The sequence below is a fragment of the Corvus moneduloides genome, chromosome 2 (genome assembly GCF_009650955.1).
Source record: "Corvus moneduloides isolate bCorMon1 chromosome 2, bCorMon1.pri, whole genome shotgun sequence".
Lineage (NCBI taxonomy): Eukaryota > Metazoa > Chordata > Aves > Passeriformes > Corvidae > Corvus > Corvus moneduloides.
Window position 1 is genome coordinate 118044046 of NC_045477.1, and position 26265 is coordinate 118070310.

General features: G+C 39.3%; 1 protein-coding gene across 2 annotated transcripts in view; it reads right to left on the reverse strand.

Moving 5' to 3' along the window:
- The window catches only part of TRAPPC10 (trafficking protein particle complex 10), a 38183-nt gene extending 13039 nt beyond the window's left edge, over window positions 1–25144 (reverse strand). For both annotated transcript variants that reach the window (XM_032100993.1, XM_032100994.1), the window contains exons 1-13: window positions 24953–25144; window positions 15424–15505; window positions 14608–14743; window positions 13331–13527; window positions 11809–12004; window positions 10584–10695; window positions 9366–9613; window positions 7430–7576; window positions 5487–5601; window positions 4910–4986; window positions 2950–3041; window positions 1585–1725; window positions 665–777 (exon numbers count right to left, since the gene is read on the reverse strand). In XM_032100993.1, the coding sequence (XP_031956884.1) occupies window positions 665–777; window positions 1585–1725; window positions 2950–3041; window positions 4910–4986; window positions 5487–5601; window positions 7430–7576; window positions 9366–9613; window positions 10584–10695; window positions 11809–12004; window positions 13331–13527; window positions 14608–14743; window positions 15424–15505; window positions 24953–25031 (1735 nt within the window). In that variant the 5' untranslated portion in view covers window positions 25032–25144. The remainder of the gene's footprint in view (window positions 1–664; window positions 778–1584; window positions 1726–2949; window positions 3042–4909; window positions 4987–5486; window positions 5602–7429; window positions 7577–9365; window positions 9614–10583; window positions 10696–11808; window positions 12005–13330; window positions 13528–14607; window positions 14744–15423; window positions 15506–24952) is intronic.
- Between the last annotated feature and the right edge of the window lie 1121 nt (window positions 25145–26265).

The window sequence follows — 26265 nt, forward strand, 5'->3', positions numbered from 1 at the left end:
AAAGGGGTTTTCATTCTCTTTTCTACATTCCAAAAATAACCCTGAGACAGTACCAAAAATTAATTAAGAATCAAGTCTGAAGTAACATATTACTTATGGTACATCTATTCATTAAGAAAAAATGTCTGCATAAAAATAAGCAGTCTTCAGATCTACAGGAAGTACTCCCTAAGAATTTGAATTATGATTAATATCTGTCAAGAAGGTAGTACAGAAGCAGCATGAAGAATAAAGACAGGAAATAGGACGGACAAAATAATAAGCTGCAAGTGGTTGGGAACAGATCTAACATCAAAATCCAGGAAGTACCATCACAGAGCTGCCACTTGCATGCCAGCAATGAGAGACAAAGATAGGTTAGGAATTGAAAAAACCCAACACACAATAAATTATGGGCTGTTAAAGCAGAGAAATATAGCTGAATGAAAACAAAGACTTTGCAGTATTCAGGATGAACATGTTAATTACCCTTTCATCTTTGACTACTCTTAACTACTGTAGATTTATAATTGGAGATCACAAGTTTAGAAAGAATAATAAAATAATAGAAATACAAATAACAAAAAATAGAAATAATAACAAAATAATGAACCCAAAAAAAAAAGGCCTCCCTGTCTACCTTTAGGGAACAACCAGATGCTTAAATTTTAAGACCCAGACTTACCTTGGTTCTCTGCTTGCTGATTGGCAAAATCTAGTATTTCTTGGCAAAATCTTTTGCGTTCCTCTTCTGTTAGGTGATTATCACCAGCTAAAAGGCTGCTTGTTTGGAGATAACTAATGAAGTTAAGGAACCACAAGGAAGAAACCCAAAACCAAGACATTCAAGTACTGCTTTTCTGATCTTTAGAGACAAGACCTGCTGTTACCATCACACTTTTCCACTAGACAAGAAACAATTGAAGATTTACCATTTTCTGAGAGTATTGCAGAATCCCAGTACTTCTTTTGCATACGTACTAAAAACATGATCCATTATTAACCAGTGCAATCTTGCCTCATCTAAAAAGATTCACGAGCATAGAAAATTCATTATTTGACAATAATAAATGCAGTGTGCAAGTTCAAGACACAGTGTCTTGCATTACACTGCCCAACATTTAGCACTAAATAATCTTGAGTATTCTATTTTATTCCAATGTACCTAACTGAGAATCTGCCAGCTGTTACAGCATCACTTCCATAACCAAGTCATAAGACATTCTTTACAATTTTAAGTGCTGGGGATATAAATGATCACTTGAATATTTAGCTAAGAATGCAACAGAACTGGCTCAGATTCTTTATGAGCATTTGCACTGAAGCAGAAAAATTTAAGCATGTTTAAAAGTGATGTGAGAATTTGCAAAGGAGGCTGACACGTATAATGTGTGCCTTGTTCTAAAAGCACACAAACCAACAAAAAATCAGCACAACAGAACAACCCCCAAAATACACTCTACGGTATCAAATAACTCAGCTGTCTCAGCTCAGACTCAGAGCAGTCTCTGCTGTTATATAAAAGTTAGAGATATGTCAGAAAAATAATCCCAAGCCTCATTTTCTCCAGTTTTGATTGTTCTGGATCTGCATTTTAGAGGATACTTTTCTATCTGCCCAAGCTGTTTCTGACATTCAGCCAGCTGCTTCCTTGTGTGTGTGACCAGCAGTGCCCAGCCCTCAGCAAGGTAGGTTTTCAGTGCTCCTTGAAGATACACCTCTGCCTTCTGGGGACCTTTCTTCCTCCTTGGAAAATAAAGAAATGAGCACAGAGCAATGTCAGAAACTTTTCAGCCGTGAAAACTGTCTACATCTTTTCTCAAAGTGGTGATGGGGGAGGAAGACCAAGTAAATGCAGGACAAACTGCAGTGAACCACTATGATCTTTAATTTTCTGGTAACAGATAAACATATGGGCCTTCCATTACTGCAATTCCCTTAAGCAAGTAGAACTGCAATTAATGTCAATATTCCAAGTCAATGAAAGGCTTTATATCCAGATGTATACCAAGTTAGAGGAAATGAGGTGAAAATACCTCCCACAAATGAAACAAAAGCCATCTAAAGCTTCCGACAGTTAACTAAAAATTTGCTTACTCAAAAATTCTAAAGCAGAAAAAAACTTCAATGAAAATTTTATCACCACACAGCAGTTCCATGGCAGTATTTAAACCTAACATTATTCCCTCAGCTGAAAATTTAAGTTCATTTAGGAGAATCTGTTGCAACTTGGAGATCAGACTGCTTAAGCAAACATTGGTGGGAAGCATGCCCTAACATATTTTCCAAAAAAACCCCCAAAGTTTTTTTAAGAAAAACAAAAAACATTATTAAGTACCTAAACAATACCTGTGCTTATTTGGCTAATTCATAAAAACAATTATAAAATCCTACAGCATTTATATAAAAACAAAATGCAAGAGGTTTTCTCAGTGGATTTTAACACGAGAGATAAACACAAAAAAACGTATTTGGAAATCAGGAATAAAATCACTGTTTCACAGGAGGGGAAACAACCACTTGCAATGATAACCTCAAATATGAAACGGATTACTCTCCAAAGACATGTTTTTTCTGGCTTTTTTTTAGATAGATGCAGTCCATATATGTAGTTAAGATAACTCTGCATTTACTATAGCCTGCTCCCTAAGGAGGCTTCTGACTTGTTTTGAAGTTTATATTTATCTTTCCCACCCTTTTTTCCCGAGAATAAGAAAGGATCAAGCTAAAGAACATAGGATAGTTAAAGGTAAGAGTACAAAATCACAAGATGAGAATTAAAATTTGTTAAAGATTGCTAGTTTTTTGTTTGTTTTTCTTTTCTCCTGAAATACAACCTGAAATAGGGTTTGTTTACATTTTAAAAAATACTTTTTAGAATTCCTTTTTAAGTACAGCATATCTTCCTCAGGGATAATATTCAAACTTTTCAAAGGCAGTGCATTTAAGACATTTTAAAGAGTCATTTACATATAAAACTCTGCCAAGTCCTTTCCCACAAGCTTAGCTGAGCGAATTCTTCCAATATTTGTGTACATTTCAATGGTGGCATGGGACAGATCCTGTTTAAAAGAAAAGAAACCATTACAAGCTTTATGCATTTTTAGCAGCTATATGGCATTTCACACAAACTCATAGCCAGGTACTCTGTTACTGCAACAAAATGCCCAGAATGAGTCCCATTTGCCCTGAGCACACAACACACAGCAGTTTGTAACAGGTCACCTTCACTCCTCCTGCACTTGGTCATTATCCCATATCTGTAAATGCTAATTTATAATCAGAATAATTATTTTCACAAGAGTGCCTTAAAGGAATTTTGCTTGCATTCCCAAATTGAAGTGTGTCCCTCATCTTTAGGAGTAATTTCCTATGCAGCCACAGTGTCCAAGTGTCACCTTCTTCCCCCTGCTCACATTCCTCCCCTTGCCCTAAGCTTTAATAACAGCAGCAAACCTTTCTCACAAAATTAGCAGTTACAACACACATTGACTGTACTCAACCACCCAACTTCTTTCCAAAGTCCAAAATAACCTCTGGCCAGATAAATAAAAATATAAAAAATACATCACATCATGACAGCACAAAGGGGAATGGCTTCAAACTGAGATTTTTTTTTTTAAATGCAAATAAATTATCTTAGCTGTGTCTGGAATTTTTAACTAATTCTATGTTCTTCTCCACTGAATACAGGACAAGATTGGATTAAATATGGGTATGCATAAAATGTACATATTTACGTGACAACTACAGAGAAAACAATTTTTTATAGCGCATCTGACATCTGAATTTCCATTGCATAGAAGTGCAGTCATAAATACAAAGAGAAATGGCAATTCCTCTGGCAAACACTACAGATCCCACTTAGTTCCTTATATTTAAGAAGTTACTGCTGGGCTTAGCAGAGACTTCAGGTGTATATTGGAACTGAATTTGTAAGAGCAACTAGCAACTCTGAAGATTTTAATTTTGATCCAGCTACACAACTAGTCCTAAATAAATGAAGAACAAAAGTGAAACCCAGTATCTTCAGACAAAATGTTTTGAGATTTTTTCTTTTGATAAAACTTTGCAAAATTAACTATCAAATAGTTTTCTTGTTAAAAAAAAAAAAAAAAAAATTTCCTTCCAGTTTTCCCCAGAAAACCTTATTGGCAGTACTGCAAATCTGAGAAATTTTAACAGAAAATTATTTAAGGAAAAAAAACCAAACCAAAACAACCCAACAAAATCTGTCAAACCAAGCACCCCCAAAAATCAAACACATTTTTGTGACAGTCAAGGTTTTTTTGCTTCATTTAACAATCTTCTATTTGAAAAACAGAACCAGCAAAACAAAAAAAACCTGAAATCATTACAGTGGCTCCTCAGCAGGGGAGCTGTCAGGAAATAAAGACGCACAACATTAGAATACACATTGTGCCTCAATCTATGCCAGGTACAACCCTATTATCCACAGATGTCCCACAGTTTATATAAAAAAATAAATCAAGAGTAGAACTTTAATCATGTAATACTCGTTGCAAAATGCAAGCCCAAATCATTTAAAAGGAAGCTGAATTCACACATCAATATTCTTCTGGGAAAAATTCAGTTAATTCTGAATTTGGGATAGCAGAACATGATAGGCATGACATTGGCTTTTTTAATATCTCGGTATATATATACCTACAGATAATAAGTTCCAGCTCATAACTGTAAATATTAAAGTTAATGCAAATATTTGAAACTTGGGGCCTCTACAGGGTTCTAGCTGTGAAACAAATCAGCCTTGCTGTGTTCAGTATGCAAGAAATAACCTTTGATACCAAAATATGGAAATACAGATTTATGTTCTCAATTCATCTTCTCAGGCTTGAAAACTCTGGCCCTATTCAATGCACAATGGAAACATGCAAAACCACTATAAATAAGCAAAACTCATACTTACTAAGTAGTGCTTTTCAAAAGCTTCTACAGATGATAAGGCCTCTTTGAGTTTCTTGTAAGGGCTCTGTGATGCATTGGCTTTAGAAAAAAGCAGAACAAGAGGTGTCACTTATAAATGCATTCTTAGAAGAGTCTGTATGCACCTCATACCACCCCATCCCTGCTTCTTCTCCAGTAGAAAGTGGAGAGAAAACTAAAAACTAGTATCACTTTGTAGCTCCAGGTGCAGGTTATCTATTTGCACCTGAACAAGCACGCTCTATTTGTTTTTCAAATAATTTTATTTTAAATACTTGTCTGAAAGCATTAAGAACTTAATTTAAATCCAGTGCTGTTCAAGACCATTTACCTAAATGCTGATAAGTGGAGCATCAGTGGAAAACTTATACTTGCAACAGTAAGGAGATGCATTGGTAATTTAAAATGCTAAACATGTATTAAAGAAACCTCTAAGAGATAAAGTTCTATCAGCATGTGTATATATAAATCTACAGGAATACTTGAAAATTCTTATTACTGATGCATTTATATGCTCTGTATTTAAGACAATGTCAGCTATCCTACATTCCTGGTAGTACCTGTTTCAGGGCGTTCTGCTCCCAGCCCTGCCAACAGATCCACAGTCCTGTTAAGGTCTTCTGAATTGGGTCCCTTCTCTGATACAAGTCCACACAGGTAACCCAGAGATCTTAACTAGAAGAGAAACAAGATGCTTGCTTACAACAGGCTATAAAATCAATATAAAACCCCTCTTATTCTATTACATGGTTCCATTTTCATTGCTTTCATATTATGCTGCTTACAGGATCTCAAAATTAACTGTTATTCTCAGAGTATAAATTAATTTAATAAAGAATTAAATTGCATATAAGTTATTGACTCAAATATTGGAACATGTGCCTGTACACACAGATCTCTCCATGCACAACACCTAATCTGAGTAAATCCTTCTGGTTTTTAATACAAACACAAACAAAGCTCAAGATGTTCAGCAGCTATGACCAAGGATTATTTCTAATAGCTGTGTCTATATTTTTGAAAAATGTATAATCAAGAAAAGCAGGCAGTCTCCAGTAGAGTGATTAGGCAGCTTGCAAATTCACCTGAAGTATTGTATTCAGGTGAAAACCTTCCTGAAAAAGAGATCAGCACATCTAACAGTGTTAATAGAGTTAACTACCATAAAACCCCTTCTAGACAGCAGCTGGTGGCTCGACACCCAGAATTAAAGAAGCTCTTGTCTACTGGCCGTTTGGTTAATTTACTTAGAAAACTCAATCAGCCATAAAGGTAAGCCCACAAAAGAATAAAGGTCTCAGCTTGTCACATTACTCCACACCATAAAAAATGGGGATGGACATTACCTTTTTTTTTGTAATTTATTTTTAACTCCACTTAATTTTGTCGCTAGTTGCTAAATTTCTTCATTCAGTCAGTTCCACCTTACTGCTACTCATTATCCTAAAATTCTTCCCTTTACCCTTTGTGTTAGAAAAATGATGGATGGGAGAAACATTTCCAACTCAGGCTGGAAATTATCTTCCATAAAAACATCTAAGGAGCATGGGAAGAATCTGATGCACCAATTGCCATTTTAAACAATTCTTTACCTCCTTTATTCTGATCTCCACCCCCCTCCTTTTTTTTAGAAATAATTATTCAAGGTGAAATTGTATTTCTCTGCTTTTGTAATAAAACAAGGGTCAGTTAGAGGATTCTTAAGTCTACTGAAATATGACCAAACTATGATTAAAATAAATAGCAAATATACTACAGGCTATGCCCACAAGAGGATGAATGTATGCTGGTCTTCAAAAACATCCACAAAGACCTCAGCAGGTTATTCCAGTAGTTCCTGGAGTTTACCTTCTTTCTAAAATGTTCTTCAACAGTGAAAAGCAGCAGCAACCTCAAACATTATCTCTTTTATAGAAACAAGTGGAACTCGACAAGTTAGGGAAGCAGTTTAACCAAACTGAAAAGGTCACTTTAGAACATTTATGGTAAAGGCTGGTGACTGAAAATACAGAAATTACTTGCCTCTTTCACAAGCCACCAAGGGTAACACCTTCAATGAAGGTAGGGGTCTATTACTGCTGTAATAACATACTGGAGAAATAGTGAACTGTGTAAACGCACCGCTGTAATCTCTATTTTTATGGTAAATGCATCCAAATCTGGGCATTTTTTCTGCTGTATCTGAAATTCACATGCTCTTCCTCTCAGTCAACATGGACTGAGCTCATTCTGGAGTTTAAGCAAACCAGTGATTAATTATCAAATTAGTGGTGAGGAAGGGGGGGGCTAGAAAAAGAGGAGGACAAACCCTTGTTATTCCCGGGCCTCAAATGACAGAGGAAAAAGTGGCTATAAACATGGATGTCTCACCTAGACTAGACTCAAGACAATGTACAGAACCCAGTATTAAATTCCACAACAAAAAGGACAAAATCTGTTCCAGGGAAACAAATTTTCTACTTCAACACTGTAATACCACCACCCCAACACATCATTCACTCACCTTCTCAGTGGCATAGCTCCACAGGCCAACTGTGTGGGAAACATTTGCATCTATTTGAGCCCTATCACAGCAGCCTTCTATTCTCTGTAAGACTTCCAAGCAACTCAAAAACACCCAGCAATCCAAAGCTCCAGGAGGAACTGAGACCTGGAAGTGAACAGATAAAATTAACTGGGAAATAAAGCATAGTCAGATGAGAAAATACTTCAGCAAAAGTACTTTTCTTGATACAACACAGCAGAACCTCTTGGAAGAGCTTACTCTATGAGTACACAAAGCACAGCCCGACTCTTGCTGCCTCCTGAATAATTTATATATATTAGTTCATGAAACATATTAACTAGATTTGATACATTCATCAAGATGCAAGAGAAGGAAAGGAAGACTAATAGGTCTTGGAAAAATTCCAAGTCTGAAAACTCAGCTTAAGGAAAACAGAGTTAGGAAAAATTTCTGTAAGTAGACTACTACTTTCCAAAGGAGACATCGGTTCTAACTGAGACTGAAATTAAAAATACAGTAAGTGTTAAAAACCTGGATAAAACAGATTAGTCTCTAAGATTCCTTCACAAAAATAAGCTTATTCATCAAAGGATAAGACATCTGTCATGGACAACTAATCAAAAAATGGAGATGAAAAACAAATAAGCAAAGAAACACATAGAAAAAGAGAAAGATAAAGACAAGAGAGTCTGATACTAGAATATTTTCAAGAATTAAGATAAAGATGAACGTAACTAAAGATATGGAATATAGACACAATAATGGCATCTCAAAATCCTGTTAATTACCAATGAAAAAAATATTCTTTTTAGAAAGACTATCAAAGTCCTAAACCCCATAATAAACTAGGTGACTAATGGGATATGAAAGTTCAAAGTATGAGCACAATGCACTTGAAGAAACAATAAAGATCTGAATTCTGAAAGAATTTTCAGGAATACAAAGACCCTAAGAACAGAGTAGTTGGGATTTCTGCTGTGTGTTCAGCGGTGTCAAGCCACGTTAAGAGGTTTGCCTGCATTAGGAAAAGGATCACAACAGGGGTAAGTACATGCTATGCACAATGAAGTGTCACTGTCTCTCAGAACACTGCATTCAGTTTGGATCACCACAGCAAGACAGGAACAGCAGAAATAAGAGACAGTGCAGAGGAAAGCTCCAAACATTGGGGGCACAGGGCAGACCTGGAGTGCAGCAAAAGGGGAACTGTAGGAAGTACCTCCAGAGATCTAGAAGTCTGCATTTTGGAAATCAAAAAAAAAAAAACAACACACCACAAAATGCACACACAAGTCATACTATCTGTGGGAATTACACATTAGTTTTAGAACACATGAAGGTGTCAGCAAAGCATCTGAAGCAGATTTGCAGTTTTTAAATGCAGATGGAACTCAGTACCACGATGTCAGACAGGCAAAAGGTAGCAGCTGCTGTTATAACGGCACAGATAAAACCAGCAGAGCACCCATGGGGTCAGGACATGAGCAAGTCACAAAATTATATTCAGAAATAATCTCTTCTTTTTGTTACAGAGGATTAGCCTGCATAACAGCATAATAACCACTCTCCCTTATTTCCTTTGATACAACACTGCTATAAATTATGGGAACTACAGTTCAACAGATTGGTAATAAATCCATGAAAGAAACAGACAAATGACTACCAATTTAGAAAAGTTAACTTTTCAGGTGAAGACTAAAATACTTTAACTAAACAGATTTGGTTCTCAGATGTGATGTCTCCAAATTTCTTGCCAAAGACATCCTCATGATGACACAATCAACTGCAGCCCAATTGTTATTACAGCATCATTTTGGTAACTCCCAGCCACTGCTTACTGAACGCTGGTCACCGACAGCTAAACTTGAAACATCTTGTTAGATCATCACTGGATAAAATCATTCACATAATGGAATAGATGACACTGACTCACTTCCAGTAGCTTGAGTTCTTGCACACAGTTGTGAAGAAGCTCCAGTGCTCTCTGGGAAACCTCCCATGGCCTCTGCAGGAAGATTAACAAGGTGCACTGACGAGAGAACAGGTAACTGCGCAGGTCCAGCAGTGTTGCCTCTTGGTTCTGAATGAGCTCTCTCTTCTCCATGTCTATTGGTTTCCGCAGAATTAAACCATTCCAGCTCCTCACTGGCTGGCAAAAAAACGTCAGCCAGTTTGCACCATCTAAGTAAACGAAGTTAATATCCAAGAATCAACCACTGCTTTCTAGGAAAGCATCTTCATCCTCCCTCCAGAGGCTGTGAGCTGCCTTAGTCCTTCCCAAGTTTATCACATGGATAAATGACTTCATGTCTTAACTTCAAAAAGCAAAACAAAACACCACCAGAACTTCCACAGTGAGGTAAGATAACTGAATTCCACAACACTGTATTACCATGGGCATTTTGTCTTAATTGTATGTGCAATTGTTTGGCAATCAGTTTGTTCTTTATTTCTTAGCTATTAAGCCCACCTGAAGTTCAAAAAAAACCAAACTTTATCTGCTTAAGTATTTCTTACTCAGCCATCATGGATGGATGTGCCCCCACTTCAGGTATTGCATTGGGTTCAGTGAGCACAAATCTATTCACTGCAATTACTCCTGCACTACATTTTCACCAGATTCATAAAACCTACCTGATTAAAGCTGTTATATAACATCATGTGCTTTAGCTCATTCAAACAGTTTAAAGCTATTTGATACTTCTAGCACAGTAGTTTTTCTCAAAAATGAAGTTAAATCTTCTGTAGTGCAGATTAAGCACCTACTTCTATTAAGTTTTGCAGTGATTACCAAACATCTCGTGTAATTTGAGGCAACACTGAATGCACTTTTCCAGGAAGCTCTTTAGTGAAAAACCTAGCAGTGAGCTGTAAAAACAGCAGCTGCATCTCAGCCAGATCAACACTTGTGTAATTTCGTAGTTCAGGGCTCTGGTTGTAACAATCATCCCATTAGAGCAAAACACAGGTTTTCATTAAAAATTGCTTCTAAGACTCAGAGAGCAGAAACAACACTTGAGGTTGCACACAGCATAAAACGAGCGCAAACTGCATAGTGCAGCCTCACTGTGACTGCCCAAAGCACAGGGCTGCTCAGCACAGTGAAGGAGTTCATACACTCGACATTAATTTCACATTTTCAGACACTTACCACCAGCCCCGAAGTTGACAACGTACTGAGAGAACAAGGCATCCAGTTCATCATACTGCACCAGTGCATCCTCAAACTGCTGCAGCATCTCAAAGACAAAGGCCAGCTCTTCCTTTTGGCACACAAGCAATACAGGGAGTATGTTACTGACATTATTCACACTGGTATTATAACGTGTCCCCATCCATCCACAGAGCTCCAGGAACTACTTTTTCTAATGTTCATTTCACACATATGGAAAAACCTGCCATTGGAGCAGATTTCTTCCTAACTCAGGGAGGTTCACAAAAGGAGATTAAGTCATATAGCTCTGCCAGTAAATTCTGATGTGTATCCAGATCCTGATTCACTACAAGATATTGCTCATAGATCTATTAAAAGTTTTAATTCAAATAAATAAATAAATAAATGCTGAAGACTCATCTCCCATAATAGTACTAATGTTTTCCCCTCAGTTTACACCATGAAGGCATCAATTGCAGTGTATCATAAAAGGGGCTTTTGTACACAAAGCCAAACTGGTAAGTAGAAATAGTCTCAAAATTAGACCTATCCTATGCAAAAGGTAGCACATGCAGTCAAAGGAGACATGAGGATGTGGTGGAGTGGAGATCAGCACTGTACAGGGACCAGAAAATTCCAAAAGAATGAAGACCTTTAATTTTATCCAACAACAGGTTCTTGCTTTTCTCTAAACCAGCTAAAACAAAATTATAACTATTTAAAAAATAGAATTCAAGGCTCTCTCTATATGAATTACTTCAAAACAGACATTTTTCTAAACATCATCTCCATAAATACTCATAATAATCTGAAAAAGAAAACAGCAGCATTCACATTAAGTACCAATTTTGAGTTTGAGTGTGTTTGAACAGGCACAGTAATGGGACATTACCCCAAATTCAAGATCAACTACTAAAACTTTTTAGATGCAATTCATTTGCTTCAATTGAGGTTCATAAAACTTAGACAAGCCTGAAGAGATTCTGCTTTTTTAACAGCAGCAAACTGTATTATTGCATTAACTGAATTACTAGGTAACCCAAACCTGCTGCAAACAGGATCCAAAAATGCTGCTTTTAAACCAGTCTACATAATTCCTGCCCCAGCCCTCAAAGAATGATCAGAACATTAAAAGTATCAGAAACTCAACCACAACAAAAAAAAAAGCACCATTTTTAAAACAAGGACTCAAGTATTTTCTTCAGTATCAAGAGACTCTTACCTGGACCATGAAATACTCGCAGAAGCTCCACCCTGGCTCTGTCCTTTTCTCTCTCAGAGTTCTCATGTCATCTTCAAACTTGCCTAAGTTTTTGGTAAAGGACATGAGAAGCAATGTCCTGAGTTTAGTCAGGAAGGCATTCCAAGATTCCTGAGAACGGGAAGAGTCTTTCAAAGGGTCAGAAAGTACCACACATCTGTAAAGAGATTGATAAAATCATATTTGAGGACGAAAACACATAACTCACATATAAATGCCCAGTTGAATACTGTGCATACCTGACAAATTCAGAGTGACCAGCATTTAGTTTTTCATTCCACATTAATCAGAGGAAAAAAAAATAAGGTTGAGGGTTATGTTTGTTTGTTTGTTTGTTTGTTTGGAGGCAGCTATGTTGGGGCTTTGGGTTGGTGTTTTTTTTTTTTTGACTGGGGCTTGGTAGCTTTTTTAAAACTTTTTCACGTGATACAGTTTACGAGAAGAGTTAAGTGTTTTACCCAGAATGAGTATTCCAAAGCTTTTATTTTTTTTTTTAAGCAAATAAAGCATATATTATTCTAACTACTTAAATATAAGTAATGCTGTAGCTATCTTAGAAAAGTCTGCCTAGCAATACAAATCAGCAGAACAGCAAATATAGCTACTCCTGATAAGGATTATACAAAATACAAATCAGGAGCTACTAGATCACATAGAGTCAGCCCTTCCTAATTCACTTGGAATAATCATCCATAATAGATTCTTGCAGTATCTCAATTTGCTTTCACACATCCTATGTGCTAAAACTTCCTCTGCTTTTCTCAGAAAATAAATCCCATTAATTCACAAATAAATCAACTTTTTCAGAGCATCTTCTTTCCTCAGTTTTTCTATCACAATTTATTAACATCCAAAAAACTAATGATATCTCTAAAGACAGGAAAATCTCTCATCCAAGTAAAACATTATTTCTGGTTAGAAAACCCTATTTTGTTGGTTGTCATGAAAGCAAAAACAGTTTCATATATTCATTACTATTTCCTTAGAATAAAAATATCTGAAGAAACTGGCCTTATGTCAATTTTCTCAGAGTGGAAAGGTGATTGAGTGAACAGCAGAAAGTACAATGGCAAAAAATAAGCCTAGTGGCTTCACATTCCCTACTCACCTCACTCCTACCACCTGTAACTCTGGTAACATTTCTGCAAGCACCTAAGCAAATAAAAAACTCTGAAGGTATAAAAACTAATTATCATCACACTGTTCCCCTTAAACCTCTCTTGGCCAGGAGGAGATACTTGAAATCTATTTGAAACACATTTCAAAGCCACCATGAACCCAAGAAGAACTGAAAATAAACTTCTCCCTTTATTCTTTGTGCCAGCCTCCTTCAAAGCACAGATCTTACAGTGCCATCAGTCTGAATGCTGGACATCAAGGGAAGTCTTTAAATGAGCAAGGAATATCTTGCATATGGAGCTGAGTTTATAAATCAGCACACTGGTCAGAAGATTAAAATGTTTGCAAGCCCAGGATTGCTCACCTGTCACTTTGCTTGTTACAGAAGTCATTCCTTATTTTATCTACTATAGAGGTTCGGGGAAGGATATTAGTTTTGTTCTTTTTCTTGGCATCACTCTCAACCACCACAATCAGCCAGTCCATTGAGCTGTGAGCTTTGAGAACATTCTGCCACTTGGTGATGTCATCCTTGACTGTGGTTTTGTACACTTCCGTGTCCTGGGATGAGAAGTGGTGAATCATCAAATCGAACAGACAACAGACATTCTGAACAATTTCAAAAGGCAAGTTTTGTTCCAAAAGAAGGCAAACAGAAAAGCCTATCAAATAAAATTAGTAACAGTAAGTTCAGTCAGTGAAAGAAATCAAATGAGGTAAAGCATAGTAAAGTTCTGGTCTTTGAATTTAATTAATTTCCAGTATTTTAGTTAACAGTCAATATAGTATTTGGTACATTATTATTCTTTAAATGACTGAAATTAAGATTATTAAACATAATTTAAACTGAACATTCTGAAGCTTTACAACAAAAACATGTTTGAAAGTACAAAGCTGAACTGTTTTATTCTCAAACAGTAACAGAAGTGTGATATTTGTAGCTTCTGCACTGCTCAAATCCCAACCTGTTTAAAAGCTTTCTCATAAAAATAATTTCCAAAAAAAGCAGAAGCATTGTTTGCCATTTTTTTGCTTCTGGGTTGGGGTTATACCGATAAATTCAGGTAATTCTTAAGGCTGTTCTGGATTCTTTTTGACTGGTCGCAGATCAGATGTCGCCTGTGTCCTTCAAGTGGATAATTAATTCACAACAGAGGCAAACCAAAAGGCAGTGAACTGGAGATAAACAGGATTAAGACATTCCAAATCTTGCCCAGTTAAATTGCTGACATCCACTGGTACCTGACACACACAGAAGATGGAACTAAAGAAAAAATACGTATCTTTAGATTTCAGTGCACCAACAGATCATAACTGAACTGCCCTGGTCACATTTCTGTGCTACGAAGAAAGTGCACTGTGCCCGTGCAGTAACACTGTAAGATCCTGGGGGTTTTTGTGACAAAGTACTGAAAACAGGTTATTCAAACACCTGTCCTCTTAGTATCAAGTAACATTACAAACAGATACTGCTTATGGCAAGAAGTGCTCAAGCTAAGTTTTGTTTCCTGCAATATATCAGGTATGCATGCTTATGCAACCCAGACTTAATTGGTTTGACTTTCTGATTGTGCTGTTACTTTCATTTCTTTTTCATGCTTATGGGAACAATTTAATTTTTGAGTTTTTCCTAGTACTTACACAACATTCTGTCCAATAAATATGAAGAAAGGGAAAAGTCAAAAGGGCCTTATTCCCCTCTTTGGGTAGTAGCTCCTCTTTAAACTGAACAAAGTTGGATTCCAGGTGAATCATCTTCGGAGCACGGCCGTAAGACCTACAAAGTTTAAAAAGTTAAATTAGTGGACAGAATAGAAAAATGAACATATGTTGTGGGGAAGAGGAATAAACTGAAATACTCTGGCTCTGGAAACTCACAAACTACACCTACTGCAGTTTGTGTAAGGTTAACTAAAGTCTGGTATTGTTTGAAATGAGATACAGGCTCCTTTTTGAAGAACAGAAGCTAGAAGCTCTTCAGGTTTCAGTAAAAGATTTTCTGTATCTCTAGGACAAGTAGAAAATACCAAATAAGAGAATTCCCCAAATATTTTTTCCAATCACAAAACAGTGCCATACCAAACTTTCTGAAGGGAAGTACATCTAATTCCCTGTGAGTTCTACCTATATTCTCATTGAGAAGAAAGCATATCACTTTCAGAGCACAGCTGCCAAAGTACATCAAAGCACACCAGGACAGACCCACAAACCACAAAATCAAGTAGAGAAACACAGCATTACTATCATTTTTTCTTTAGGCAAAGTTGAAGGGTAGAAAAGATCATCCTGAAGTGCACAACATTCACTTTGATTATATAATTTCTCCAATTTCTTCGAGTCAGTTGCTCTGTTCAACTCAATTTATGGTAAGAGCTTCTCAGAACACAACAAATACATATTTACCCAAGTCAAAAAACAGACATTGAAACAGTATCACAGAATAAAATATAAGTTTACCTCCTCCATTCCATGGGTTCTCTAGGAAGCTGCTGAGAAAGTGTAGGATACAAGGAAGTAAATAAATTCTGATCTCCAGCACCTAAAAGCAAAAGGCATTAATATATTAGCATGTGTAAATTATAGAATATATATTAATATGCTATTCTACTACTGGTTTGCTGTTATTAAGAGCACTTAATTTTGTCTGCTATGTGGAAACTGGAGTCCAGCACTGAACTAGATTTTTTTTAATCACTCTTGAGACCTAATACAACACTTTTAACCAGGCACATAATGCATACACTGTTACAAACTTCCTATTATGATTTTCCACAGAGCTACATAATCCATATATCAAAGAGAGTATCACAACGCTGGTCCAACTTCAAAAACTAAACAAGCAGCTCCTTAGCTGGAGTCATTGGTTAAAAAACAAAAAGTATATTTAAAAATAGTCCAGAATTTAGACTTTCCAAACCAGAAGACTGGGTAGAGAGTGGTTCCTATCCTTCTGTAGCTGGGCCTATGCTGAGAAAATTGGGTTTAGCACATGTTCTGTCCTTTACTAGATATGATCCCTCCCTCCTCATTATGCTGGGGCTGTTGCTAATATGAAACACTTCCCTGACTTCCACGCTGTTCTTGAGGACTTCAGAAACATGAGGTCTGTTAACACAGTGCAGGTCTCAAACTACATTAAATACAACACCACTGGAGTAACTACTTCTATACAAGTCAGAACAAAATGTAGTATCCACCACATGGAAAAAAAAAGTATTATTAGTAGCCTTTCAGCAACAATTTTTAAATTCTGTTGTTTTCCTTTAGGTACAAGGAGGATACGATGAAGACAAGACATTAATTAAGATTTTAACAGCCATACAGGCAATTCTGCTATTTCCTGGTAGTTTTCCTTTCCACAATCATCTGCCTCTGTCCAGCACACCAGAACAGGAAGATCTTCTTTTCACCTTCCTGTGGAACTGGAAGCTGCAGCTGAAGTACCTGACATCCTTTCTTCTCCCTCCCACCACCCAATCTCAGGTCCAGGCACACAGCATACACAACTGCCTCCACATTACTTTAGCATTCTTTAGTTTATCTTAGAAATCCTTTTCTAGTCCACTCACCTTTCCCCAATTTTCTCATATATATTATTATTCCTACATATATTATTATACATCAATTTTCTCACATATAGTATTTTTATTACCAGCACTAGCACAATTCTATCACCATACAATAAAATATATTAAAAAATTAAAGTTTAAAAGTCTGAGTAAGTGCAAGAACAAGCAAAAACAGCTCTTCTGATGTCTGACCACATTAGCTATTATGTAACAATGCAATTTCATAGAATAGCTAAAAAACAAAACAAAACCAATTAGTGCTTTAGCCCTATTTCTCCAGAAATTGTGATCTTTATGCTTGATCCTTCACCTTCATCCTGTCTGAATTAAGTGTACCTTACTAAATGCTATTTAAGACTACAAACAAATGTCCAGAATGAGTACTGAAACAAGTGTTAGTCATATTGTTAATGCTGTTTTATACCAAGTTACACCTCTGTGGGCAGAGCAGAGAACAGTCTATTGATTTGCAACTCATTACTGCCAACAGAGAGTGAAACATGGCTCAGTGACTTAGCAGCAGCACGATGACCACATCAAAATGAGAGTGTGTGAGCTTGAAGTCTGCTGGAAAGAACAAGCCACATATTTTATCTCTGGAGCATAACAAAGTACTTTTTCTGTACTGCACCTAAAAATTCAATGTATGCCACAAAAAAATTCCAGAATTCAACATCTTAAGTAAAAAGGACTACTACTGAATACAGAGGAACTAAAGGATAATGTGTAAGCACCCTGCTATTCCAGACAGCCACATCACATTATCAGCTTAAAACAGGTATATTCATTTTAAAACCAGTCAGCTTTTCCTCCTGCATTGGTTTTGAGGGCATATCAAATACACATTAAGAATGTGTTTTATGATCAAGGCAACACAGCCCTCTAGGATTAGAAGAAAAGTGAGAACAGACCTTCAATGTAAAATACATTGGCTGTCTTTGAACACAGACCAAAGCTGCTACCACGTATTTCCAACACCCAACGGGCTCCAACATTTCATGTTCTGCTCATCTACTGTACTCTACTGTAATCAGCATGTTTGAGCTAATCAAGCCAAGAGCACTAAAAGTGAAGTTATCAGCAGGCAACACCAGCACAGCACTGACACAGAACCAACACTGAGACCAGTAAGTAGCAAGGAATTGTAAGGGCTGTCAGACTGGCAAGATGCACAATAAATTGTGAACTGGGTGCTACTGGGCTGCAGGGAGGGAGGGGAGCACCTCACAGCAAGTAGACAAGAGCACAACCTGCACAAATAACAGAACAGAAAGTACCAAAAGATCACTATTTCTGGAGTGCTGTTGAGTAAGATTCCTATGACTCAAGAGACCTCAAGCATGGCAGAAATCTCATTCTCTTCTCTATATATACCTCTGATGCCTTAAGAGTTGGTGTAGCCACAATCTACTTTCCAAAATAAAGAAGAAATTAAGGAAAATAGAAACCACACCACTACAGGAGTTTTTGCTTGAATCTGACTGAATTCTATGAATTTAGAAGGAAACATTCCAAAACCCCAAGTAACCCTGGAACTGAAACACAGAGCAAGCCCAAAAAGTCTACACAAATTGGGAATTGCTTCAAAGATTTTGTTGTAGGATTTTTTGCCATTTTTTTGCGAGTTGGTGAGGAGGTTGTTTTGTTTGAGGTGTTTTGGAAAAAGAAAAAAAAAAAAAAGGAAGATGATGACTCAACTGTATCACAGCAAATTCATTTCAGTGGATTGGTCTCAACACTAAGACCCAACCCAAACCATTCTATGGCTGTCAGTACCGTTCTGTGGCTGTCAGTAGTGGGGTCAGAGTGTGAATGATTATCAAACACACCTGAAACGGACAAGGAAGGATGGGCATATATGGGAAAAAAAAGTAATTCTGGAATCCTATCAAAACTAAAATCAAGAACCCTTCTAGAGAAGGGTTTTCATCTTTCAGAACCATCAGGGAAGTAAGACCTAAATATCCCACAGAGATGATAACTAGGGAGTAATATTAGACTCTGATAACCGCTGGAGCACCTACCTCAGCTTTTAAATCGTGTATGTCGGAAGTGATCTACTCCCCATCTGGATGTCAAATACAGAAAGAACACAGCAATTCTTTCAGTGATACCACACCAAGTACAGGGTGCTTCCGTACATGAAGTGGTAACACACAACAACTAAAAGCAGTAATGTTCAAGTGATACATATTAAAAAGAAATACCCCAGGAGAAAGAGACGAACAAAGCACCTGTTTCCTTTCTTTCCACATTACAAAGTTCAAAAGGTAGGGCCTTTGCCACTTATCGAAACACTTCACCTGCTGTGGGTGGAGAATGGATCGAGAGCAGCCCCAAGGAGAAGGAATTGGGGGTATTGGGTGAGGAGAAGCTCAACATGGCCAGGCCACGTGCACTGGCAGCCCAGAAAGCCAAATGTGTCCTGGGCTGCATCCAAAGCACCATGGGCAGCAGGGGAGGGGGATTCTGCCCCTCTGCCCCACTCAGGTGAGACCCCACCTGCAGAGCTGCATGCAGCCCTGGGATCCCCAACATGAGGATGAGATCAACCAGCTGGAGTGGCACCAGAAGATGGACACGAAGATGCTCAGGGTGCTGGGGCACCTCTGCTATGGAGAGAGGCTGAGAGACGGGATTGTTCAGTCTGGAGAAGAGAGACCTTAGAGTCCCTTCCAGTACCTAAAGGGGCTCCAAGAGAGCTGGAGAGGGACTTTGTACAAGGGCCTGTAGGACAAGGGGCAATGGCTTTAAGCTGAAAGAGGGTAGATTTAGAGATCAGGAAGAAATTCTTCCCCTGTGAGGGTGGGGAGGCCCTGGCACAGGGTGCCCAGAGAAGCTGTGGCTGCCCCATCCCTGAAAGTGTCCAAGGTCAGGTTGGATGGGGCTCAGAGCAACCTGGGATAGTGGAAGGTGTCCCTGCCCATGGCAGGGGGTTGGAACTGGATGATCTTTAAAATCTTTTCCAATCCAAACAATTCTGTGATTCTTTCCTCCTTGTCTTTCTTCCTGACATTTTGGTACATCAAACCAGTGCAGCCTTCCTCCCTTCCCTATCCAGGACACTTTTTCTACTCTAAATTTGTACAGGAACAATGAAAACCAAAATGACCACCTAAGCAGGACTTCCAAGGGGAACATGTACTCTTTGTAGCAGCTGTCTAATACCAAAGAACCATAAAATATTGACATTTTTTAGGTTCCTGCCTGCTTAAAACCACCAAAATCCCCAATAATCTATTTTTTTCCTAACAGTTTCCAAACTTCTTAGATGCTTAGAGGCTTTGTCACTATAGTATCTAAATATACCACTGTGATTTTTTTTTCCTCTAGAAGAAATTATCCTAACCCACTAACTACACAGGCAGTGTAAAACAAAAACTCCTGAGGTCAGATGACTAAAGACAAATATTTTCTTTTGATACCAGTGACAAACCTAGTCAACTGAGATAAAAGGCTTTGAATACCTTTAATAGAATGCAGGGCCAAGACTACACTTCGGTGTAGTTTTGTTTGGTTTTTATCCCCAAGTATCACTCACAGCTAACCCTTCTGACCCCACTTATTTTTCCACTAGTACAAAGTTCTACTATGAATCTTTTTTCTTAAATCACTAGCCTGTTAGAAGTGGATCTACCTGAAGTTTTAGAAGGCTGGTGAGGTTCTTATATTTACATGTTTTAAAGGTTCTCCTCTGTCCCAACCCAAATTCATATTCAAAAGCTGTCTAAAAACCAAAACACAACACAGCTAAATTGCTATGTAAAAACCTTAGCTGATTCACTACAAGAAAATCTTTTTAGCAAAACTTTACTGCTGCACTTCTAAACCTATAAAACAGGTTAACACTAACAAGAATATGCCACTTCTTCTCATGACATATGTAGTCAAATATTAAAGCACAGAATAAAATATCAGCTACACAATAGTGATGACTTACAATGCAGGGAGGAGTTCTGGTTGAGAACAGGGAAAATGCCTTTATAGGATATAGTTGTTAAACAGTCTCACTAGCAGCAAATCATTCTAATCACTTGGGCTACATCCCACTTCTTGCTGGCACATTTTTTATTACATCTATCTACTAGCAACAGAAGAACTTTCGAATGAAGCTCCTCTAGTCCCAGAACAATATTCTCAACTGCAAGTATTTATTTTCACCACAAAAAGATGTAAAATTCTTCCCTTTCTCTCCATACTCTTTATTTTATTAACCTTTCTGTTCCTGCTGTAATAATTGCAAACATTTTCTATTCTTGGGCCTACAAAGCTTTTGCTCACGGTTTTCCTCTTGCTGTATCACAGCACATTCTGAACATGGACCAGATAAAAGTGATGCACCCCATTCTCTCCAAAGATTATATATAAAGTCCATTGTGCGAAGAGAGATTACTGACAGCGAGAGCAAACATGCAAACACACAATACAGACAGCAGACAACATAAACAGATACTACAAGCTGATAATGGAATATTCCACAACTGCATGAAGATAATTACAAAAGAACAGCTTGTTAGGAAAGCTCTGAAAAACCTATTAATTACTTCATTTAGCAGAGTTGCCTTTAGTCTTCAGCCTCCTCTTCATATGGATAGACAGAGCTAATAATTTCAGTGCAAATCAGCTACATAAGGATGAGTTCTTTGGCTGATATATATGTGCAACAACATTATATTGAAGCTCCAAAGACTCTCAAAGTTTCAAATAGGATTCCTGAGAAGGAAACAACATTGTTTGGGTTTCCTACGAAAGCAATCTGCACTGGTTTAGAGATTTTGTCAAGTCAACATTGTACAGAAACCACCCAAGTTCAAGATGTTCGATGCAAACACTCGACTTGCCTCTGCAAATAAAACAAAAAAATTAATGATGCTAAAAATAATACCTCTACAGCAGTGAGAAAGCTAGAAGATGACTCAAAACACTTTGTAAGCTTACCAGGTCTGGCAATGCAGATAAATTGCTACAAACTTGAGCTGAGAGTTTGCAAAGTAATGTGCCAAAGCGAGCAGAACCACACCTGGACAGTGAAACTCCCCAGTGGCTTTGCAATCTAGTAAGACTGATAGGGTAAAAAATATGGCTCAAATTAATTGGGAATTGAGTCATCATGGCACTCAGTCCCACCTGACAAGAATGATTTCATACTCAGGGATGCTGCAATACTGAGAAAAGGGAAAAAGCATAAAGGAACAGCAACTCTCTGTGAATAAACTACTTTTTCCACATTTAGAAAATACGGTTGTCTGTATGCCTAGAGAAAGTCTCCAGAAGTTTGTCATGCCTTGCTGAATTCTATGAATCTAAAAACTCTTTATGAAAACGATGGGATGTATCCAGTAATACAAACACAGTAAAAACAAGGCTAATTCACCTATGCACAGCTTCTGAGGGCAAAATGACCAAGTTACAGCACTAACATGAAAAAAGTACTGACAAAAACTGCATTTGCAATTGGCCTCACATGTCCAAGACACGTGGAACCCACCATTTTTATTCCATAGGCCAAAGCCTGTACATAGGGTGATGAATTCAGGGTTGTGCCAATATAGCAAATAACTACTGCTAATACAGACTAACTCATAGATTTGAAAGCGTAACCCTCTTTACCAAAGAAGCATTCCTTTCAAGAGTTCTGTCAAATTTATTTCAAGTAGGTAAAAACATTTATTTACAAAACAACTGTGGTATGCCCAGTGTTCAAAAGAAGTTTCACTATGAACAAAACTCCCTCTTCAGTTCTGTTTTTAAGAACAAACCCTAAGAGTTAACAGGAGTATTTCATGATGCAAAAGTTTACCTGAGGGAGTTTAATCTAAATCTTGTAGCAAAAGGGAATACTTATGTTCTGAAAAGCACCCTCAGTTAACCTGCACTCTTCCTTCATATAATCAGAACCCAGCCATCCCCTCAAAGGTCTGTTTTTCCCCCACATGCACCTCCTGACTGGGACACTTATCTCAGGAAACTCCAACTGCCTGAAACTGGAACCACAGACAAAAGATAAAATGTGTTTGTTGGGCAGTTTCTAATACCATGGCTTTTAACATGTCTTGCAACAAACCCATACCAAGTCAATCCTTTCCCTGGAAAGACAAGCCTCACCTCTCCATAAATCTCTGGCAATATAATGCTTAGAGGAGCTTTCCTTCAAGTAAGTCATCATTGTTGAATGCACTTTTTTCCAACACTAGTCTCTAAGTACTCCACTCCTCCGAACAGAGAAAAAAGGAAACTAAAGCAGTTACAGTAAAATGCATTCCCCGCTGAAATCAAATGTTTTGGGTTTAAAATGTAGCAAGTCACCATTACCACATTCACTAGAGAGGTAATGTCTGGGCACTTCTGCTGAATTAACCCTAATTCCTGAATTAGGCTGTCTCAGACCAAACCACTCTAGTCCATACCAGTGAAGATCCTACTGTTGTGCTTGTCCAGAGCACTAGAAATGATTCCCTCAGTCCAGGAGCGAGGCATACAAATGATACGTAACGCTCACCTCTTATCTCATTTGTAAGTCTGCTGCTGCCATACTGGATGGGGGTATGCTCAGTATGTATGCTCACCCACCACATAAAATTAATATTATTTTCAATATCAGACAACTGGGCTTGATTGAAATCTGGTTAAATTTCATGTTTGGAATTTTGAAAATTTCCTTGTACAAAGAGACCAGAGTTCTTTTCAGCACCTATTAACAAAAATCCCAAGCCTGAGGTAAAACTGTGTGTACTTCAACAGAGTAAAATGTTGCTTATTCAAATCATAAAGGAACAGTGAAGACTGACCTGCACCACCAAGTCCCCCCACCATACACATGGAGACTCTCCAACTCTGAATACACATAAAGCCAAAAAAACTAAAAAACAAGCCCCCACAGCCTGAACAGTAGAATCACAACAGCAAACTATATCCTCCAGATGCTTCTGATATGTACATTTTTCTGATTTTAAATCTGAAGTGAAATGGATTGCAAAATTCTTGAAATAGGTGAGTAGAGAAGATTCAGTACAGATCCTGTTAACTTCAGCTTATGAACTGCATTCAAAAAAAGGAAAAAAGTTTAAGACAGAAAAAAGCACATTTATAAAATAGTCTGGAGAAAATATACACACACAGAGTTCCACAATTATACAGCTACAAGGTTACAGTTGGATACTGTTTCTAAGTAAAGTCTAAGACTTTAAGCACCAATAAATGCTTACTCCTTAATAAGACAACACACAACTGTGAAACAAGTTTCTATTTCACAGGCACATAAAACATTCCCATTGTTCTGGTGATGAAGTGCAAATATGTATTTTGTTACATCATCAGTAGAGATACTTCTGACTAAGAACAGTCACTGGCTACCTTTTGTTAAAAAAGAAAAAGAAAAATTCTTTATGCTCATCTCATCCACCTTCTAATAAAAAAAGCATTATGGATGTAGGTAGAAGAGCAAAGACGTTTCCATGTGGAAGGAACCTACCAGGATCATCTGGTACAGCTGCCTGACTACTTCAGGACTGAGCAAAAGTTACAGCATGTTAAGGGCACTGTCCAAATTTCTCTTAGACACTGACAGACTAGGGACAGACTTAGACACCTCTCTAGGGAGCCTCTTCCAGTGTTTGATCCCCTCTGGTAAAAGAAATGCTCCCTAATGCCCAGCCTAGTCCACGTGCTTGTTTTTAAATGAACTTTGAGTGCTCCCCTCTATACCTGTAGGAGCAGGGGGGCTCACATTTTACATCAGGACCAGTTGCCTGTCTCTGACACCTGAAAAAACTAATTCATCGCTGGAACCACGAGATGCTGTTTGTTAATTAAACTGTCTCAGAGATGGAACCAAAGCACAACAGCTAAAGATTAAATTATAATGTCAGTGGGAATGCATCAGTGGGATCGCCGCAGAGGATGTCTACTCTCAAACTTCTCTTAGCACCAGCAAAGCCACACAAAGCTCGCTGGCAAGAAGTTTGGGGTTCACGATTTATTATCATATTTTACCCTCTTCCCCTAAACACACCAACCCGAGAAACGACAATTCGGCTTGTTATTTACTACAGAAATTAACCGCGCAAAGTTGTGCCCACTGGCCATTAGAAAGGGTGGGGGGGGGGGGGGGGGGGGGGGGGGGGGGGGGGGGGGGGGGGGGGGGGGGGGGGGGGGGGGGGGGGGGGGGGGGGGGGGGGGGGGGGGGTGGGGGGGGGGGGGGGGGGGGGGGTGGGGTGGGGGGGGGGGGGGGGGGGTGGGGGGGGGGGGGAAGCAGTGAGATGGCAAACCCCACCATCAGATTCCCTTTTGCAGGCGCCGTGTCCCCACCCAGAGCTGCGGGAGCCCCCAAAACCAGCCACCCCCTCCTGCCTCCCGCCGGGCCCGCAGGGGGCACCGGCCGGACCCCCGGCCCCGACAGCGGCGGCGGCGGCACTCACAGGTCACGATGGGCTTGTTCTCCATGGTGTAGATCACGGGGGGCTTCTCCCTGCCCTCCTCCTCATCGGCGGGGTCCATGAGCGGGCGGGGTCGTCAGCCCCGGCTCCCCCGCCCGCCCGGCTCCATGGAAACAACGCCGGGGGGCTGGGACGGGCCGGGCCGGGCGGGCCGGGGATGGTGCTGCCCGCTGCCCCCCCCCCCCCCCGCCTCCCCCCACCCCCCCTTCCCCGCGTCCCCGCAGCGCCGCTCCGGAGGGGAGAAGGGCGGCGGGAGAGGCTCATCCGCTTCCTGGAATCACCGGGCAGGGCATTACCGCTTCCGGGGAGCGCCGCCGCCGGGGAACCCGGAAAAGGGGGAATGCGGCGGGGAATGAAAGGGAAGCGCGGCCCGGGAAAGGGCGGGGGGTTCCCGGCCTGCGCCCCCCGGCAGCCGCGAGGACCCGGGGCGGGGCTGCCCCTGAGGGAGGGCCCGAGGCGCCTGAGGGTCAGACCCCCCGATCGCTGACAGCCGGCGTGAACGGGGTGAATCGCGGAATAGTCGGGGCTGGAGTGACCTCTGGAGATCACCCAGTCCATCCCCCTGCCCAGGCAAGGTCACCCCAGAGCAAGGTGACACAGGAACGCGTCCAGGATGGGTCTGGAATGTCTCCAGAGAGGGAGACTCCACGCCGTCCCCCGGACAGCTGTTCAGAAGCTCTGCCACCCTCAATGGAAAGAAGTTACTCCTTTTTGTAGAGGTGAAGCTTGTTGTGTTTTAGTTTGTGGCCATTGCTCCTTGTCCTGTCGCTGGGCACCACTGAAGAGTCTGGCACCATCCTCTGACACCCGCCTGGGAGATATTTATATGTACGGATGACGTCCCCTCTCAGCCTTCTCTAGACTAAACAGGCCCTGCTCCCGCAGTCTCTCCTCATAAGAGAGATGCACTTTATTAAAATGAATCTTATTTAAATTCGTTGCAGGACTTCTGTGAGGCTTTGGTGGACTTCGTGGCCAGCTGCCCGATGTGTCAGTGCCATGGCTGTTCCTCGCTAGTTCAGCGGGGGTAAGTGCATTGGGGATCATATTTTCCACTGGCCTCAAATATATGGTCCTTGAAGTTTAATGGTTTATAATCTAGGGTTTTAAATGCATAAAGATAATAACACCCTATTACACTTCTGTTGGGTCTAATTAGTGGTATTAAACCCTTGTTTTACTTTAGACTGAGATGCTATTCCTTTCTTTTAAATAAATCTACTGTTCACCTTCGTCATTGCAGTTTCTTCCGAATCAAGAATCCTAAACTTAGAGGGTTTGCACTTACTGTCTCA